Source organism: Eptesicus fuscus, chromosome 6 (genome assembly GCF_027574615.1).
Source record: "Eptesicus fuscus isolate TK198812 chromosome 6, DD_ASM_mEF_20220401, whole genome shotgun sequence".
NCBI lineage: Eukaryota > Metazoa > Chordata > Mammalia > Chiroptera > Vespertilionidae > Eptesicus > Eptesicus fuscus.
This window is the reverse complement of record NC_072478.1, coordinates 85245886-85266182: the sequence shown is the minus strand read 5'-3', so window position 1 is coordinate 85266182 and position 20297 is coordinate 85245886. Positions and strand designations below refer to the sequence as shown.

Below are 20297 nucleotides of genomic sequence, written 5' to 3'. Positions count from 1 at the left end.
CCTTATCCTGTCTCCCTCTCCTTGGCAGTTAATTACAGTCCCAGCACTGGGGCTAACGCAAAGCCTCCCTGCCTGTCAGCAGCCTTCCCCGAAGAACAAAGGGAATTTCGGGGGCAAACAAGTCATAAAGCAGTTTTATTAAAATAAATAGGCTTGTGTTTCCAAGGCCCAGGTGTGAAGAGAGAGCATATGAACAGCGTCGAGATGGGAACGCTCACTCACTCTCGGTTTGGTTCCGAGGCTATGATGATGAAATGGCAGTTTGGCTCCTGGGGAATAGACTAGAGAGTGGAAACCTTTGGGGCGATGGGGCATGACTTGTATTTCCGGAAAGACGGGTCATTCCATTGACATTTACAGAACACAGTGTGTAGAGAGCAGAGTCATAAATGCTTAGGGCTGAGAAGAGAAATAGCTACACTTTACTGAATGGTCACTGTCTGTCACACACTGTAATAAACGCATTTTCTCCTGACATAACCCCAGCCCTTTCACTCGGCACCTGAGTGGCCCTGAGCAGACTATGAAATCCCTCGGTGTTTTCCTTTCCTCATCTATCAGATGGGATCACAGTGGTGTCTATTTCGTAAGGATGTATCTCTGTGTGTTAGTTTTTGAGCAGTTAGTTTGTGTCAAGCACGTGAGGTGTTTTAATTCATCATCTCGGTGATTTTTAACTTTTTTCATTTCATGGCACATGCATACTCATCACTAAAATTCTGTGCCACACCACAAAATATATTTTTTGCTGATCTTACAAAAATAGAAATAATTTTGATCGATTTACAGAAAATAATAATAATAGTAATTACATATGCATGTCTGACTCTGCTCTCTATGCAATGTGTTCTGTAAATGTCAATGGGATGAAGGCACAGTGGGGAGAGCAACAGGCCTGGGTGCAGGGTCAGGGGGGTGTCAGCTGCAAACAGGAGTTTCCACTGTTGGAATAGCCCTTCAGACTGCAAAGCATTTGCATCCTCACGGGGAGCCTGGGCCAAAGGGCTGCAATGACTATTCTGATTTCACTGAGGACATGTGAGGGCAGGGGCCTAAATGGGAACCCAGGCTTCCCTCAGGCGTGATTCGGTGCTCTGTGGCTGCTGGTGCACTCTCAGAAAATCTGCAGTCTTCTCTGTCCTCCGGGGACTGCTTTAGAGCCTCCAGGTTCAGGGCCCAAATTTGGGGTGCCGTATTTCTTGCTTTTTCTATCTTTAGTTTTGTTTTCAGGAAGCCTACGTGGCTGAAATCAGGACATGAACGAATAGAACCCTCTGTGCTTCCCCAGGTTGTATAAAATCTCCCTGAGAAGCACCTGCTGCCGCTTTTCCCTTCTTGGCGTCTGCTGTTTGAGATTTACTTAGCGCCCAGGAAAATCCCCTCCAGCCTACTGTGAGTTTAGACCTCCAGCAACATCTGATGCAGATCACCGAACCAAAGCCTTTGTTAGCTTGTCTTGCCTTGATAACCTCTCAACCTTCCTTGCCTTTGACGGGACTGTCCAATTTTTAATCCTTGATGTCTAAGGTCACATGAGAGCTCACATCACTGCCACCTTGATCTTGGCAGAATTTACACTGGCATTTGGCAAAGGCCAGACTAGAATTGGGACAGAAGAGGAAAATATGTGTGTGGCTGTGTGAGGTCGTCAGAAACTCCCAGCCTTTCCAAAGTATGTTGATACCTTATCTAAATCATTCCTCAGAACTATATGAGAACGATAGCACCAATCCCGGTTTACAAACAAGAACACTGAGGCTGAGCGATGAGGCAGCTTGTCCAAGGTTTCAGAACAAACAGGGGATCTGGCCTCTGACCTAGACCTGACCCCTGACCCACACTGGGCTGTCATCAACCCTCTTTACATGCACTTATGTGGATGGAGACTGTTTCTCACTTTTCTCACCTGAAATTCACATGAAACAGACACGACCTACATCACAGAGCTGCCCAGGAGGTTAAATGTACTGAATTGCGTAAAGCCTTTTCAAAGGTGCCTGACTAAATGCTATTATGTAATCCAGCTGAAATTGTTCTCCATAAAACATTTCCACTAATCAAAAGTGATTCTTTTTCCACTAAGTAAATTTTTTCCATTTCAAAGCATTATTATCTTATACTTTTTCATTGTTACATAGGAATAATTCTTGATCTTTCTGTATACTCATTCTTACAACTTACATCAAGATATTAACATCTACATCCACCTCTGAACTAGGAGGTCACAGTTCAATTCCAGGGCAGGGCACATGCCTGGGTTGCAGACTCAATCCCCAGTAGGATGTGTGCAGGAGGCAGCTGATTGATGATTCTCTCTCATCATTGATGTTTCTATCTCTCTCTCCTTCTCCCTTCTTCTCTAAAATCAACAAAAATATATATTTTCTAAAAAGATATTAACATCTATTTCCTTAGTGGTGCAATATGGGCTGCAAAATTTTTCAGAAAATGATTGTTTTTAATTTTAATCTTTTTTTTTTTTTAGTGATTTCAGAGAGGAAGGGAGAGGGAGAGAGAGAAATACCAATGAGAGAGAATCATTGATTGGCTGCCTCCTGCACGCCCCCTATTGGGGATCGAGTCCACAACCCAGGCATGTGCCCTTGACCGGAATCAGACCCGGACCCTTCAGTCTGCAGGCCGATGCTCTATCCACTGAGCCAAACCAACTAGGGCTCAGAAAACGATTTTACTACAAAATTTTATTAGCTCTTTTTATCTAAATGTCAGTCACATCCTTTGTATTTCCTTCATAGTGAAACACTTCTCTCAAGCTTTAAAAAAGTCATACCTAGAAATCCTGCAAAAAACTCCAGTTTCCATGACAACCAAAATAAGTTAACATAAAAATACCAAATATAATTCAATGCCTTTGAATTTTGTTTTGATTCTGTGGATTCATTTAAGTGACCAATAAGAAGGCCAGTGTTTCGCCCTAGCTGGTTTGGTTCAGCGGATAGAGCATCGGCCTGTGGACCAAAGGGTCCCAGGTTCAGTTCTGGTCAAGGGCACGTACCTTGGTTGCAAGCTCCTCCCTGGCCCAGGCCCTGGTCAGGGCTCCTGCAGGAGGCAATCAATTGATGTGTTTCTCTCACATTGATGCTTCTCTCTCTGTCTTTCCTTCTCTCTCCCACTTACCCTAAAAATCAATGAAAAAAAATCCTCAGTTGAAGAGTAACCAAAAAAAAAAAAAAAAAGGCCAGTGTTTGTATTTGTTTTTGTTTTCAAGCTAGAATACACAGAGGTGGGCAAAAGTAGGTTAAATTACCAGCCTAAATGATAAATCATAAGTAAGGATTTAAAATAACAACAATAATACTAAGATAAATAATACAATAATAAATAAATAATAATACAAGAATAAACTGTGTTTCTCCTACTCACAACTGTAAACCTACTTTTGCCAACCCTGTATTTTTCATGTACCTGTAATTTCATGTTTTTATTATTCATCTCTACAGTCTACACATGAAAGATTGGTGTTTATAACTAGAGAGAAATGAATTGCAATGTGATACAATCTAAGGTATCTATAGAGAATTTGACATAAGTAATTTTAGATTATAAGTATCTCCTCTTATATCCAATAATAATACCTTACATTTCATAGTACTTTATAGATCAAGCCACTATAAATGCAAACCCAGAATTCCTTACTCTTTGTCCATTTTACTATAGTTTTTCATTATTCTAGGAAGAATTGCTAAAATTTCCTTTAGTAACGTGTTACCAGCCCTTGTGATCATGATGTTATTTCAAATGCCTAATGTAAAAACATCCTGCTGAAATGGAAAATAACTGGTTTCCTATTATTTGAGCTAAACTTACCATTCTCAAGGGCCTAGATGGAAATCAGTGAAAAACTAGGACCCCTTTTCAAAGAAATTCCTTTTCCATGTAAAAGAAGAATTAGCAAACTTTTTCTGTAAAGGCCAAATAGTAAATGCCTTAGGTTTTGTGGGTAATCTCTAAGACTGCTCAACTCTACTATATAGCCTGAAAGCAGCCACAGGCAACTTGTAAATGAATAGGCATGGCTATGTTCCAATAAAACTTCATTCACAAAAACAGGGGGCAGGAGAGATTTGGCCCATTTGGCTATAGTTTGCCTACTTGTGAGCTAGAAGATATCCATTTCAGTTCATTCTTAAAAGATGGGGAGGAAAATTGAGGTTGTCCTTACTGGAGGACTGAGAGAAACGTCAAGCGGAGGGCAAGTAGGAATTCTTATCCATTAGGGCTGTTTTTGTTTTGTTCTTGTTTTATATAGGGAAGGGATGGGTAAGGGGTTACTCTGGGTAACCCTAGAAGCCTGTTTCTCTAAACTATATACAGGGTATATTATTCTTGCTTCTGATTAGATGGCTAGCCAAGGAAACATATTGGTATACATTCTTTATTCCCACACATTCGTTTTGGCTTCTTCTTATGTGTTGCTTGGCAGCTGCTGTGTAGACAAAGATGAACAAGGCTCATTGGCAGCCTTCTAGGAGTTTCCACTCTGGGTAGGGAAGGAGAGAATGTGGTGAGGACAGACAAGTGTACAAAAATGCACAGCGTAAGTGAACATTTGGACAGGACAAGTAAGGAGGTATTAACCAAGTACATTGAGCCCTGGCTAGTGTGGCTCAGTTGGTTGAGCATTATCCCATGCACCAAAAGGTCACCCGTTTGATTCCTGGCCAGGGTACATGCCCTGGTTGCTCGGTCCTCGAGGGCGTGCAGGGGGCAGCCTATTGATGTTTCTCTCTCATATCAATGTTTCTCTCTCCCTCTCCTCTCCCTGCCTCTCTCTCTAAAATCATTTTTTTTAAGTACACTGAGAAGACAAAGGCTGGAGAAATGAGCTTTGTCCTGGGCGATCATTGTAGCATGACCACAGAGGGGACATCTAGCTGGGCCATGTGAATGAGAGGATCCCCAGAGGAGGGAAAGGCGGTCAGGAAGAGGAAACTGGAGGCACATGGGTACAGAGAGGCAGGGCGTGTGCTGAAAATAGCGTGCTCCTCCGTACCTGGAGACGAAGACACCAGAGCTGGAAGCCTAGCCAAATCTCCGGAGCCTGAAAGGAGAGGCTAAGTGTTGGGAGCTTATTCCACAGTGTAAAGGAGCCCTGGGTGATTTCTGAGCAGCCACATAAGTCAGACCATAACTAGGCTTTACTCGGAGAGAATCCCCAGCTGTGTGGGGAAAGCTGGGCTCATTAAATGAACCTCCAGAGACCCTTAGAGCAGGGCTGTCTGAGAGAAATATAATGCAAGCCACAATGCCAGCCATATGTATGATTTTAAAATGTCTTGTAACCAAAACTTTAAAAGTACAAAGAATTAGTTTTAATAATAGACTTAATTTAACCTATTTTGCTCCAAATATTAAAATTTTGATACGTAATCAATATAAAAATTGTTCATGAAATATTTTACTTCATACTAAGTTTTCAAAATCCAGTGTGTGTTTTACACTTAGACCAAGTCTTACTGCAAACTTGCAATGTTCCAAGTGCTCAGTGTGGCTAGTGGCCACCACACTGGACACTCCTGCTCTAGAGCATCTAAGAGGCATCCGGGAAGGGACCTTGGTCTAAGCTGGAGGTGAGATCGAAGGACAGTCATTTGAGGATGCCTGGCTGCTAATTTCGCCGAGTCTCCAAGTGCCCTGAGTTCTTTTAGAATAACCAACATGGGAATAATTGCTTTGCCTTTAAAATATAATGTTCATATAACCCGTGGACACAGACAATGGGGTGGTGAGGGCCTGCGGAGAGAGGACGGGAGCAGGCTGGAAGAATATATACATAACGTTCATAAAATGTCATGTGGACTTAGAAAATTCTGCTCTAGTTAAAGGTAGGTCAACTGTGAAGGTAAGTAAATCTCGGGTTCCTTACTGAATGGTTTACGTTATCATTCGGTAAGGAGTTTAAATCTTAACAGTTTTCAGCTGAAAAGCCTCTTAACAATTATTTTATGACACCTTCCAATTCTACAAATGGCAGAGACGCAATATCACTCAACTAGATATTACTCCTGAGGCTGCCTGATTCTCCCCTTTTCCAGGTTACGGTGTGTGTGTGTGTGTGTGTGTGTGTGTGTGTGTGTGTGTGTGTGTGCACGCGCGCGCATGCCCATGCACACGACAGAGACAAAAAGGAACAAAGACAGGCAGCAGAGATGAGGTGGAGGAAAAGAACGGTAGAACAGGAGCCACGAGGCTTTTTCAAGCTGCAAATACCATTGCTCCATTCTGATCCATTGAATCAGAGCCGGATTCACAGCCGGATGAAGGCAGTGCCATTGCTAATCTATGAGGAGACCTATATGATTTATTATTATTAAAATTTAGCAAAACACAGATTTTTAAAAATCAGAATACCTGAAAGGTGAAAAGATGAAAAATACTTTATTAAACTATGTGGAGAGTTGGCTTAGGCGGGGAGGAAGAGAGGGAAGTAACAGTGGGGATAGAGAAGGGTGCAGAGAGACATCTACGGAGTTTTTTGCGTGGTGTGTGCATATAAAGTTTGGGGATGGAACCAAGTAGCTAAATAAGAAAGGGGAGGTGGAGGTTTTATCACGCATCTTCATTCTTCCCTTCCCCCTTAGTAGCAGCATCTTCTCTTCCAAAGAATAAAGAAACATGGAAAACATGTCATAATTTAGGCACCATTTATCAGTCTGATCATAATGAACTATGAACTATCTTGAGACACGGACATTGATCGGTCGCACCTAGCTAGGGATGCGTCGTCTGAAAAGCTCTCTGGGTGTCCGTTTTGAACTCCTCTCTCCCGAGGTGAAACCACTGTAGCACCGCTTCCCCATGTCCCTGTGTATGCCCCTCACCTGGGGATTTGTTACAATGCACGTTCCAATTCGTAGATCTGGGACGGAGCCCCAGATTCAGCCCCAGTTTCTGACAGGCTTCTGGGTGATGCCCGTGCTACTTGTCTGCAGACCACACATCAAACAGAAAGGCCCCAGCACATCACCTATTCGTCTGAACAAAGTAACAGAAGCATCCTTAGCATCCTTAGGTACCTGCTCCTTTTACGCACTGTATCCCCAGCGCTAAAGCTCGTGGTCCCCTTCCCTCCCGGCGCACCGTGGCCTGGAATTTGAAAAGAGCTAAGAGATCCCAGGGCCCGAACCTGTACATCCTGCCGAGGAGCACACCTTTCCTTTGAGGCTCATCTCTCTTATCCTCTCGCCTTTAGGTATCGAAGCTGGAAAGAGAGAAGACGCAAGAAGTGAAGCGGATCCGCGAGCTGGAGCAGCGCAAGCACACCGTCCTGGTGACCGAGCTCAAAGCCAAGCTCCACGAGGAGAAGATGAAGGAGCTGCAGGCCGTGAGGGAGAACCTCATCAAGCAGCACGAGCAGGAGATGGCCAGGACAGTGAAGGTGCGGGACGGGGAGATCCAGAGGCTCAAGTCGGCGCTGTGCGCTCTCCGGGACGGCAGCAGCGACAAAGTAAGGACAGCGCTCACCCTGGAGGCCCGGGAGGAGGCCCGGAAACTGTTCGATGCGGAGCGCGTGAAGCTCCTGCAGGAGATTGCGGACCTGAAAACGGCCAAGAAGCAGGTGGACGAGGCTTTAAGCAACATGATCCAAGCGGATAAAATCAAGGCCGGGGACCTGAGGAGTGAGCATCAGTCCCACCAGGAAGCCATCTCCAAGATCAAGTGGGAGTCCGAGCGGGATATCCGGAGGCTGGTTAGTAGCTGCGGGCAGAACCATTCTCGTTCCGGGGGGCCAGGGAGCCAGGGGTTGGCTGTATCAGGCGTTTCTTATGAGTGGATTATAAACAGTGCCCACCCTTTGTCTCGTGTTCTATCCAAAATACAAGATAGGTCGATAAGCAGGTAGGTAGTAGGCAGACAGACAGACACAGTCAAAAATGTAAAAGCTTTTGGATCACCTTTCTCATAAAAAAACTGGATTCTTCCAGCCCAATACACACGGGAAATGTCTATTCGATGACTCATGTTTTCTTGGATGTCTATAAAAGTATTCTGAATTACGAACGCTTCCAAAATCAGCCTGCTGTCGTGTGTCTCCCGTTTGTGAAAATGTTCACAGGGGTAAGGAGAGTGGCTATGGCTCTCAAGACGTCTCAAACAAGGCAGCTGCTGGGAACATCCTGAGTGATTCACCAGTCTTCTCTCTAGGAACTGTGCCTGAAAGGAGTAGGTAGAGCTATAAAATTCCCAGTCCTGTTTAAAATAGATTTCCCCCCAGATAAGCAGGGGTCACTATAATTTTTAAATTGGATGTCAATCCTAAGTAGCTTATTCCTAAGTTTGCTATTACCAAGTTCAAAGACCTACTTCAACCCCTATAGAGTTCGGTCTTTCTTTTTAATAGATATGACCAAAAGCCATTGGTCTCTCACTATGTCAAAATAAATAAATAAATAAAACAAATATCATTATTGTGTGAAAGCTATAATATCCTAGGATGACTTTTTCTAATATTTTAGAAGATACATTTACATGCATATACTCGGAATGTTTAGCATTAGTTATATCTTATCAAATTAAATATCACCTGTTAGAATGTACTTTATACTTCTCTAAGAACAGTACTTTCTTGGGAAAAATTATACTTTCCCTCTTGTGTCTCCCAATTCTAAGCAATTCTTTCCTAAGAATTCTAATTATGTTCCTTGGATGGTATCTTGAGGATTTCAATTTTAAGTAAAATGTGGTTACCATAGGACATTAAAAAAAAACTAAACATGTAATTTTCTTTGTACTGCAATACATTGTGACTGTAAAATGTTACCTTTGCTACACTTTTCGAATTCTTTACCTGCAATTCATTCTATTTCACTGGTTGACAAAGGAGAGCAAACACAGTATAGAAATACTGGTCTCTGCCCTGCCTTTGATTTCTGAAACAACAGTGGCTGATTGATAAGGAATCAGACCTGTGAACTCTGGAGTCAGCAGGTAGGTAAATGGGAAGGAAGCTTTACACTAAATATTTTTGTTTGTTGATGGTTTTCAGTGTAAAATCTACAAGTACATCCACTTGCTGATGTGTTGTTTTCTCTATGATGTTTCTTTCACCAGCACACTGATGAAGTAGATGTGAATTCCTCTTAATAACTGTAAAATCTAAGCTACCTGAAGAATCATTCAAAAATTGGGTATAAACCAAATAACATGGTAAACTTTTTTTCAATCATACAGATGCATTTTTCATGTTTATCTTCTTATCCCATTCCTGTCCTCACCCCCAGCTCCATTTTTGGAACTAGAGGGGAGAGAAACGGGAGTAATTTTATATATATATAAATTTCCATCCCAACTAAGAACGGAAGTAATTTTATATATCCCAACTAAAAACGGGATTAATTTTATATATATATATATATATATATATATATATATGTATATATATAAATAAATAAATTTCCATCCCAACTAAGAACGGAACTATGGAAAATTCTGGTGTTCTGAGACCACAGTCTATTCTTATAACTATTATACAATAAAGCCTTCTCACACTAATTACTGAATATTCTGCAGGAAGCTACTTGGGGAAATGCTGGAAATAATCTGGAGTCAGTATAGTATAGAATCTAATAGAGTGGGCTCTAAAGTCAGAAGACAGAATGTAAAATCAGGCCTCACCAATTAGCCACATGACTATAACCACATTAACCCTTTGGTACACAGTCAGCATCTCTAAAATGGTGATAGCTGAACCTACATAAAAGGATTGTTAATAAAATGAGATAAGGTATGTAAAGCTCTGAGTTTAGTGCCTTGAATGTGGTAAAAGATCAATACATTTCAGTTGTGATGGTGGTGGTGATGAGGATGATGATATGAGCAGTAATGGGGTACTTTCCCAGCAAATTGGGTATGATACATGAGAACCCGCCGGGGGTATGCATATCTGGAACTGTGGAAAACTGTAAATAACACCATGGATGACAGGTCTGGCAAATGAATGTGCTGCTCAGTAAAGAATAACATTGCAGTCAATCTTCTACAGGAGATAGAAACTAAAGACCATGCTTTTATTTCCAAATTAACAGGACAGTTCAATTTCTCACCAAGCTACCAGACAATATCACAGGATCATCTGGTAACTTGGAATTTAGCCCAATGGCCACCCAAAATTAATCTAAAAGCAATCACATGTCTTTGAAACAATAGCTCAGAGATATTTACATGTGGGAAATACGTGAGTATATAACACAGTTTCTGTCCTTTTTTTTTTTTTTTTTTTTTTTGGTCTGAGGAGCAAAGCAAAGAAAGATTTATACAGAGTGATTTGTTATTATAAGGAGACATCTTTCTAAAGAGAAGAGTATAATGGTATAATGTTGTTTGTATTAAATGTCTTTTGTCTATCTCCATTTTGAATATTCACACTGGATATAATGAAATGAGGAGAAAGGTTTCACTCGATAGCTATGCTTTCTTCAAAATTTATTTACAGAAATTCACTTCACTTGCCCTCATCCAGGCCTGGCAAAAACATTCCGTCCAATGGAACTCTGAATAATTGGTATCAAATGTTTATAGGCCTTAAGTTGAGAAATATTTCTGAGGCCATGCGCAGACTTAGCAGAAATGAGTGTTAGGATCAATAAATATATCTCACAGGAGTAGGAGGGAAAGAAGTGCTAATAAAACCAGGTACTTTCCATCCCTATTCTTGTTCCAACCATGGCTTTCTGACAGGAAGGGTAAAATGGTCGCTAAGAATTGGCTGCTCTGAAACATGGGTAGGAATGGAAGAGCTAGACAACACGAACCATGGAAGGACCTCACTGCAGATTCACAACCTGGATGCAAACATACTGGCCTTTGGAAATGACTAGTCTCCTAGGACGTCTGTAGCTTCTCCAGTTATAAAATGACCTACTTCTAGTGGCTACTGCTATTTGAACTGAACTCAAAGGTTATTCCCCCAAAGAGGAGGTGACATCCAATATTGTTCTGGGAAATACTGAAGTGGAATATTTAGCATCTGTCTTTATGAACACTAATGCCCCACTTTAAAGTGAGCCTTTTCTTTCCATATTCAACCAACCCAAACCATTTCAAACAATATATTGAGTCAAGGCATCTACACAGAACCTACTAGAGAGAGAAAAAAAGACTCTCTTTGATACCTAACTAGCCTAGGATAGTCCTTCATTACACAGCATTGACTTATTCATGAATTTAATACACTAGTTATACTCATGACTTTGTTCTGTAGCAATCAGCAGAAAGAAGTTCAACTCAAAGCTATTGTAAAAATGCATTTCATTACAGCATTGCTAAATAAAATGTCCTGGGTGTCGTTTAATTCAGATGGATGAAATCAAAGCCAAGGACAGGATCATCTTTTCCCTGGAAAAGGAACTGGAGACTCAAACAGGCTACGTACAGAAACTCCAACTGCAGAAGGAGGCTTTGGATGAGCAACTCTTTCTGGTCAAGGAAGCTGAGTGTAACATGAGCAGCCCGAAACGAGAAATCCCAGGGAGAGCAGGAGATGGCTCCGAGCACTGCAGCAGCCCTGTAAGTCTGTTCAAGTTGAAGTTACGAACACAGGAGTCATCTTTTATTTAGCTCCCAAGTTTTACTTTTCACTTAAGCTCTTTTCCTGTTTACTACAAAGAAATCAATTCCATCTCCTACTATAAAACCAGCTAGTACCTTGGGAACACGGTTTTCTAAACTCATAGACAACAAAGTGGTGTACACTGCATTAGCAGATCACAAGAGAATTACAGATCTTTTAAAAATCCTTCATAGAATTTTTCTAGCCATCAATCTCTGTTCAAACTCCAGCCTATTATAAAGAATCATAAATTAGATGAAAATGCTTTGCCTCGTGCCAAGACTGGTAATTTTCCCTTGTGTGAACAATTGGGTTGGAAATTGGTAAAGATGGTTATCATCTACAGGGTCAAAATGTGTAACTATAAAAGGCTAAAGCATTTATATCATCCTCTGAATGCTTCCAGTCTGATTGAACTTGCCACTTGTTTCTGTGGATGTTCGTCATTTTATATGAGACATTATTTTCAGCAGTGCAGCAACAGAAATCAGCTTGTATATAATTGACTTTCATACCTTATACCTTTCAAATTATTTAGCTGCTAAAAAGATGAAAATGAATTATTTAGGAACAGAGACAGGTTCCAAAGTAGTACTTAGAACCAAGTAATGAATAATTTATGAATGGGTATTCAGGATATCTATACCCCAGTAGGTGGTGAAAAAGACTGCTGAACTTGGCTTTAGCAGATGTAAGTTTTTGTTGTATCATTGACACCTGCATGGAATGTAGCATAATTAGCAAGAGAATGGGCTCTAGAGTCAGACCTTTTAGTTCGAATCCTGGATCTGCCATTTACAATGTGACCTTAGTAGAGTTTCTTCATCTGTGAAAGAGAGGCAATAGTGGTATCCATAGGCTGGTCTGAGGTTTAGTAGGCGTGATATGTAAAATGTTGAACACAGTATCTGGCACATGGTTAGCATTTAATACATATTGGGTATTGATTTATCAATACTAGCCATGAGATCTTGAACAAGTTAGACCTCCCTGAATCTTACCTGTTCCGCTGAATCCTCTAGGATACTGTGAATCTAGGGATATAGTGAGTGTGAAACTGCCTTGTCAACAATACAGCACTATCAAAATGTAAGACGATAATGGCATTGCAAGAGTATGATGATAATGGTCCTATGGACTCTAGAGAATAGAATTAAGCCATGACTGCTGTGTGTAAGCTGATCCATGACAATTATGCCAGTTAGGAAGCCAGTTGCCCTGAGCAAAATATACCAGCAATGGCTATCCTGTAGTCTGTTTCTTTCTACTCATGAAGGTCATGCACCAACCTTCTCACTCAGACCTTCTCCAGGAATATGCAGGAATTTACAAACCCCATTTCTACCTGATACTCTATCCCCTTTTTGGCTAAGTTTCTTTTTTAAAGTATATCTTTTTTTAAATTGATTTCAAAAAGGAAGGGAGAGAAAGAGATAGAAACATCAATGATAACAGAGAACCATTGATCAGCTGCCTCCTGCAGGCCCCACACTGGGGATCAAGCCCTCAAACCCAGCATATGCCCCTACTGGGAATCCAACAGTGACCTTCTGAGTCATAGGTCAACGCTCAACCACTGAGCCATGCCAGCCGAGCTCTTTGGTTAAGTTTCATAGCAGGATACTGTCTAAGCCGTGGGAAGCAATATGTAGCCACAACAGAAGAATGCTCCTTGAACCTCATGTAATCACAACATGATCGTCATCTCACAGCTCACAGATTTAATAAGCTGATCCAGACATCTACCTCTCCCTCTGCCAGGAGTCAAAGCTCCAGGGAGTAGCTGCCACATAAAAGTCATCTGCAGTTTCTACTAGGCTTGGTCTTAAATCCAAGTGGTAAATATTGAGGGTTCAAAAAGGGTAAATATTTGCTCTTCTCTGAATAAGAGATCATTTTACTCTCACCTCATAAGCCAGATGAAAAGACATAAACCTATTACTATTATAAACTGTATTCCAAAATTTTGTGAATAGTGTTGTTGACAAATTACCCATTTTAACTTTCATATGTAGGATTTGCGGAGAAATCAAAAGAGAATGGCTGAATTGAATGCCACTATAAGAAAATTAGAAGACAGGAATACCTTGCTTGGAGATGAACGAAATGAATTGGTGAGTTCTAATCAGAATGTTTTATTTTTGGGTTAAGCATTATGTGATAGAAGTATATATGATGTTATGGATGTATAACAATAGAGAAAAATCCACAAATAATAAAGTTAAATTCAGTAACTATGCGCAAAGTGAGATTCCCATATAACCCCACCCAGATGAGTAAGGGGAAGATTACCAATATCTCAGACCTCTGCTTCTTGTGAGCCCTTCTGAAGTTACCCACTATGCTGACTTCTATCAGGAAATATACATTCAGCTTTGGCCTTTGATATAAGATGGGAGTTTTCAAAGGGCGATTAGGACAGAGTTGGGGGATATTGCTTTAGAATCACTAGAGCTTTTTAAAGTATTCATAGGTAGCTAAGTCTCCTATCTCACCAATTCCCCAAATGGTGGGTTCTCATAAACAAGAGTGAGTACTTTAAACAGCCTTTCAGCTATTTCTGATACACCCCTCCCCGTTCCTTATTTTGGTACCCCCGCCCCCAATGCATACTCACATTCAGAACCATTAGTATGAAATGAATAAAGTAATCATGAGAACTTTGACATGGAAATATATTATGTATAGGGTGACCATAAAATATGTCATCCAAATGGGAGTTTTGAGAGGAAAAAGGGAGACTGTTCATGATGACCCTATGCCAACATTTACAAACTTAAACCAGTATTTTTCAACTAGAGGCGATTTGGACAACATCTGGAGACATTTTGGTTGTCATAACTGGGAGGGAACTACTGGCATCTAGTGGGCAGAGGCTGGGGATTCTGCTAAACATCCTACAATCCACAGAACAGCTTGTCACAACAGAAGTAAAATCTGGCCCCAAATGTCTAGAGTGCAGAGGTTGAAAAACCCTGCCTTAGATTAAGGGGCCAACCAGAGTATGGTCACAGTTTACTGTGGCTAGGTAACAGCACAACCATACTTTACCAAGGCTTGGTGAGAATTGGTTATTCTTAAACACAAATATCAATAGAGTTTCAGAAATACATTTTGTTTGTTTTGTTTTTCTCAATAAAACTGTCCTAAAAATAAACAGCTTTAGTGTGAGTCAGGAGACTTGGCAAGCTAAAGAATGGGCTTCGGGGACAACCAGGCTTGGATTGGGTCCTGGTTGTGCTACTTAGTGACTGTGTGTGTGATTCTTCCCACCAATGAGGCCCAGGGCGGGTGCGAGCAGGGTGCACTGGGGCTGAGCCGAGCGGGGTACCTCGGCTGGAGGAGTCTAGGGGAACAGGTGTGCGAGTCCTCTTCCTGAACATTTCCAAAGGCAGAATCTCGGCAGCACCACCTTTAAGGTCATAGACTGTTGGAGGGTTATGAAGAAGGTGATGAAATGCCATTCAAGGAAACTGTAACTTGTGCCTCCTCAGTTAAAGCGCGTGCGGGAAACCGAAAAACAGTGTAAACCTCTCCTGGAAAGGAACAAGTGCCTCGCCAAGAGAAACGATGAGCTGATGCTGTCTCTGCAACGCATGGAGGAGAAGCTGAAAGCCGTTACCAAGGAAAATTCCGAAATGGTGGGTGTCCCGGACTCTAAAACCGCAGCTTCCTTTCTCAGCTTACCCAGTCACCTGGCTTATTGCTCTCTCTCAGCTTTGTTTTTTAAATACAATGCTATTTATAAAAGCTCAGATTTTTCCTTATGTAAGCAAGGAAACTTTAAGGGGAAAAAAAAAAGGCAAAAGATGGTTGCTGGCTCTGGACTTTACAGAGTTTCTAAATTTGCAGAACAGTGGGAGTGCTTCCAGGAATCTGCACACACTCTGCAAAAGGGCTGAAACAGAGAAGCAGTTTCAATAGAGCTCCTCAGCCAGACACCTCCTTCCAAGAATTTCACTGATGTGCCCTTCACAGAACTGTGCAGTGGTACCCTCATCTTCTCAGAGCTTTCACGATCGTGGGGGGGATAGATGCCATCTTTTGTATTATGTATGGACAAGTCATATGCCAATGCACTCCTTCACAGACGTTCACTATAGCTATCGAGACCTCCAGACATTGCCAATGATTTTGACTGATTATAGCAGATAAAGTGTACCTGAGAGTTTTAGTTGGGATGTGTGTGTATTGAAGCTGGGCAATTTTCAAATTTAGCTGGAGCCTCATAAAGTTTCTATAGATGTTTTATGTTAATCTCTAACATTTGGGTTTTTTTAAAGTCTCCACCTGTACATTCCTCTTTTCCAATCCAGAGAGAAAAAATAACAACCCATCCACCCTTGAAAAAATTAAAATCTCTGAATGACCTCGATCAAGCTAATGAAGAACAAGAGACAGAGTTTCTCAAACTTCAGGTCATTGAGCAACAGAACATTATTGATGAGCTCACCAGGGTAGGTCTTGATCCATCGATGAACCCTAAGCTGTTCCCAAGGACAAGTAGCCAAGGCACCACCATACACTGGAAGCACTTAGTAATTTTGGATTAGCCCCAGAGGCCCAAGTTCATGTGTTTAATATGTAAACAGGTTCAAGAGACTCTATTCCAAAAATACTTCATATTATTGAACTGTTTTATACCTTCCTAATTATAATCTGATCACCAGTAATTATAATAAATTGATTTGTTAACTAATTTGGTAACGCAAATAATAGCTGCAAACTTTCAAATGCATTGTACTGTGAGTAGGTAGGACATGTGGGTATATCTTATAATTGCCTCCAGTAAGATTCTGAGACCTACAGGTTAAATATTTCACGTACAATAATAACAGGACTATATGCTTCTTGTTTCCTAACTCCTAATTCAGTGTCTAGCACATAGTTGCAGTTTAATACATATTTGTTGAGCAGCCACATCATAAGTAGTGAGAGAGCTGAAATTGCAGTCCAGATCTTCTGACCTTGACTCCAGTACCTTGTGAAGCAGGTAGAGCAAGTATTACTCGCATTTGCATCTGGCTAAAGTCCGTGTTACCAACAGCTGTGGATTAAGACCTTTAATGCCTTTGGGTTTCCTCTCTGACTCTCTGTCTTTAGGTTGTGAATGACACCTCTGGTCAGTCTCACTTCAGGTCCAAGCCAAGGTCCTGAGGAACTAGTGATGGGGGGTTTTAGGCAATAGTCTCCCAATAGGGTGAGGAAGGTGATGTAGAGCCCAGGGAAGAAAAGATGATAACTTTTGTATGTGATTACTTGTGGTTTACCCTTTTAAGATGTTCTGTGCTGAGTATATGTTATCATGCATATACTCTATTAGGAGGGTAATCTAAGCATACATTTTTAAAGTTTCAGATGTATTGAAGTTGCATGATCAAATATTTTTACACATAAAAGTGAGAAATCAGAAAGGTTAACACCAATGACTTACACCAGCTTATTTATCAAACATGGCCTTCTGAGGTGCTATGCCTCTCCCTTCACTTCCACACCCTTCGTAACATATAAATCTCACAGGCTCACTAGTCGAGGGCTTGAGTTTGGTTTTAAGCATCCTGAGTTTAAGCTAAAAGTTTCTTACAGAATTTGGACACATTGAGGCATGTCAAGCAGACTCTTATTTCACCTACCTTTGAATTTGTACAGTAAATACCTGAAGTACTTAGTAGATGAACACCAAATTCCCAGGATATCTCTATTCACAAGAATGAATCAAGAAATCATTATCTCTAGATATACTTTCGCTTCCCCGAAAATTCCAATGAAAACCTCCCCCACCCTTCAGAAGCCACTAGATCAGTGATTTTTTAACCAGTGTGCTGCAAGAATTTTTGAAACATGCAATACCTGACTAGGGACACTGATTTCTTTTCTCTAAGATTGTCAAATAAAAATATGACAACAGCCAACACAACAATAGCCATCCGGTGTGAATGAATCAATATTATACCTATTTTTTTTTTGTCTTATCGGCAAAATATATATTTTTTAGTGCCATAGAATTTTAGTAATTAGTTTATATATGCCATGAGATGAATAAGGTTGAAAATCACTGCACTAAATGATTTCAACCAAGACACTGTTCCCATCTCCAGAGGCTGTGGGTGAGAACAAGGATCCAAGAATAGTCTAAGGTAGTTTTCTATGCCTGTCAAGTGATTGAAAGAAAGAATAGGCTTTCCTTTGTTGTGAAATGATATTTTTTCAACATTTAAATTGAAAGTAATCTTGGGTTTGAGAAAACTGCAGCATTGTGCTTTGGGAGAATATGAGTAACTATTTTCAGAGCTATTTGATTAACGAGTGTAAAACAAAGGATTCTGATTAGAAACACAGTGCGCTTCCTCATTGTGAGGCTCTCAGATCTACATAGATTATTAGGACAAGTTGTAGAGTATCCTTACTTTTAAAACATTCAAGCTTCAAACCCAAATGTTGCTAAAATTTATACAACATAATCTTTTTTTTTTTTTTTTTTCAGAAAGAGGAATGGAAAGGGAGGGAGGGATAGAAACATCAATGATGAGAGAGAATCATGGATTGGTTGCCTCCCACATGCCCCCCACTGGGGATCAAGCTTACAACCCAGGCATGTGCCCTGACTAGGAATAGCACAGTGACCTCCTGGTTCATGGTTTGCTGCTCAACCACTGAGCCACACCAGTCGGGCAATATAATCTTACCTTAAATAGAAATATGTAATGTCTCTGGGAAAAACAACTCTGTCTTTGCAAAGCAAAACAAAGCAAACAACAACAAAACCTATAAGGAAAAATGTACCAATTCAAGGTCTGAAAAGTCCTTGGTCTGTTTTCCAGGACCGAGAAAAGCTCATCCGCAGAAGAAAGCATAGAAGAAGTTCCAAGCCAATTAAGGTAATGAGAAAACTAGGTTAGCAGGCTTTGCCACAGCCAGAGAAGTGAGGCTTGCCAAGGAATCTTCCTGCAAAGATGTGATAAGTCAGATGTTCCTGAGAAATTCAAACCATGGGCTTTATTTACTAGAAGAAAATCTCTTCTCTTGACAGTTTTCAGAAGTCCAAGACATTTTAACCTGGAAAGGTTTGCTTTAGTCTGACTTTCTCTGAGTTAGGAAGCCAGAAGGCTTGACATAGAAAGGGTTATCTGACAAGTTGGAGTCATACTCCAGGAACGTACAAGTGACACATAGGATTGGATGTCTCTCACTGAATATTAGCATCTGTTACCTACCCTATCACTGATTAATCTATTTTCATTATTTACTTGCACAGTATTATGGGTAATGATTTTCCCAATTCACCAATATCTGTGTAGCCTCTTATTAAATAACTAGAAGCTCAGCGTGCGAAATCGCGCAGCTGCACCCACCTGAGTGTGCCTCGCCAAGCGCACAGCCCCGCCCACCCATGCCGGTCTTTGGTCTTTACGGTGTTAGGGCCACTGGGTTTTTATAATACAGATAAAATCACAAAGTCTTGTTTAATTTGTCTGTTTGATTTTTGGTTTTATTGGGGACATCATTTCATTTGGTTATGGAATTAGGTGATAAGACTTCAGATTTGATAATCCTCTTCACAGAGATGCCTGGCCTTTCAGAGTCCCTTGATTAGTTTTAAATACTGAAAGGAGTAAGTGACATAAACTCATCATGGTATATAATGTACTATAAAAGAGGCTACGCTGTTTCTATGAAGAGAGCCAATATTAGTGAGTTTTCCAAAAAAATAACAGAAATTGAATAATATGGGACAAACATTCATTGGAATTATTATGGTCATCTCCATATTTTTATTTCATCAAGGAAGCATTAAAGGATCCATGTCTTTTATAATCATTTGCACGTATGCCAGTTGACAGTGCTTTAATAATGTGTCAACTTTTCCCTCTTTTACCTGTGTCAGTAAATATGTACTTTCCCTCCATTAGAGGCCTGTTTTGGACCCATTTATTGGTTATGACGATGACTCCATGGACTCAGAGACATCATCCATGGCCTCATTCCGAACAGACCGAACACCAGCTACTCCCGATGATGACTTAGATGAAGTAAGCCTTTCTCTAGTCTTTGGTGATAATGTCACCAAATCTTTCTTTTAAGGGGGAGAGAAAGCATTTCACTTCTTTATCTCCTTTTTGAACAGCACAAAATGATTTCATAATAGTGAAATAAGACTTCAGACCAATTTTGAGAGCACACTTGATTTTGATACCTTTTAGAAAATAGTTCACTTGTGTCATGTAGCCCTTTTACAAGATTCTCTAAAGCTCAGCTCTGTAACTTGAAGACCTCTTTCAAAATAAAAGTTACTGTCCCGAATTCTTCAGCGAGGGAACCTGTGAACCAAGGAATAAGCTTGTAGATATAATCTGAGACACTGTTAAACAGTGTGCACTGTCAACCACCTTCATCAGAACCATCTAAGGAGTTCAATTACAATGAAAACACCTAGACCCTACCACACAGCTCCTGACCCAGGATCTATAGGGTGGAACCCCCAAATCTGAATTTTTCCCAGAACTCCCTGGTGATTGTATTGTGCTCTAAAGTTTGAGATCTTAAGCTGTAAAACTATGTTTTTCATAATTTATCTGGGGAAGAAGTTGTTGGATATGAATGTATTGAAAACAAGTGAGACTAAAACTATGAATATCATTTTCTCAAATTTGGACCCATAATCAGGGTACACATTCTTCTCATTTGGGTCCAATATTGACTGTTAACCCAAGCCCAAAGAGGTAATAAT

The 20297-nt window shown here is 40.7% G+C and overlaps 1 protein-coding gene across 3 annotated transcripts in view; it reads left to right on the top strand.

The window, feature by feature from the left end:
• Nucleotides 1-20297, top strand: part of JAKMIP2 (janus kinase and microtubule interacting protein 2) — a 56326-nt gene that overhangs the window by 2440 nt on the left and 33589 nt on the right. For all 3 annotated transcript variants that reach the window (XM_008140683.3, XM_008140692.3, XM_028146031.2), the window contains exons 2-8: nt 7214-7711; nt 11317-11526; nt 13585-13683; nt 15064-15210; nt 15886-16026; nt 18391-18447; nt 19480-19599. In XM_008140683.3, the coding sequence (XP_008138905.2) occupies nt 7214-7711; nt 11317-11526; nt 13585-13683; nt 15064-15210; nt 15886-16026; nt 18391-18447; nt 19480-19599 (1272 nt within the window). The remainder of the gene's footprint in view (nt 1-7213; nt 7712-11316; nt 11527-13584; nt 13684-15063; nt 15211-15885; nt 16027-18390; nt 18448-19479; nt 19600-20297) is intronic.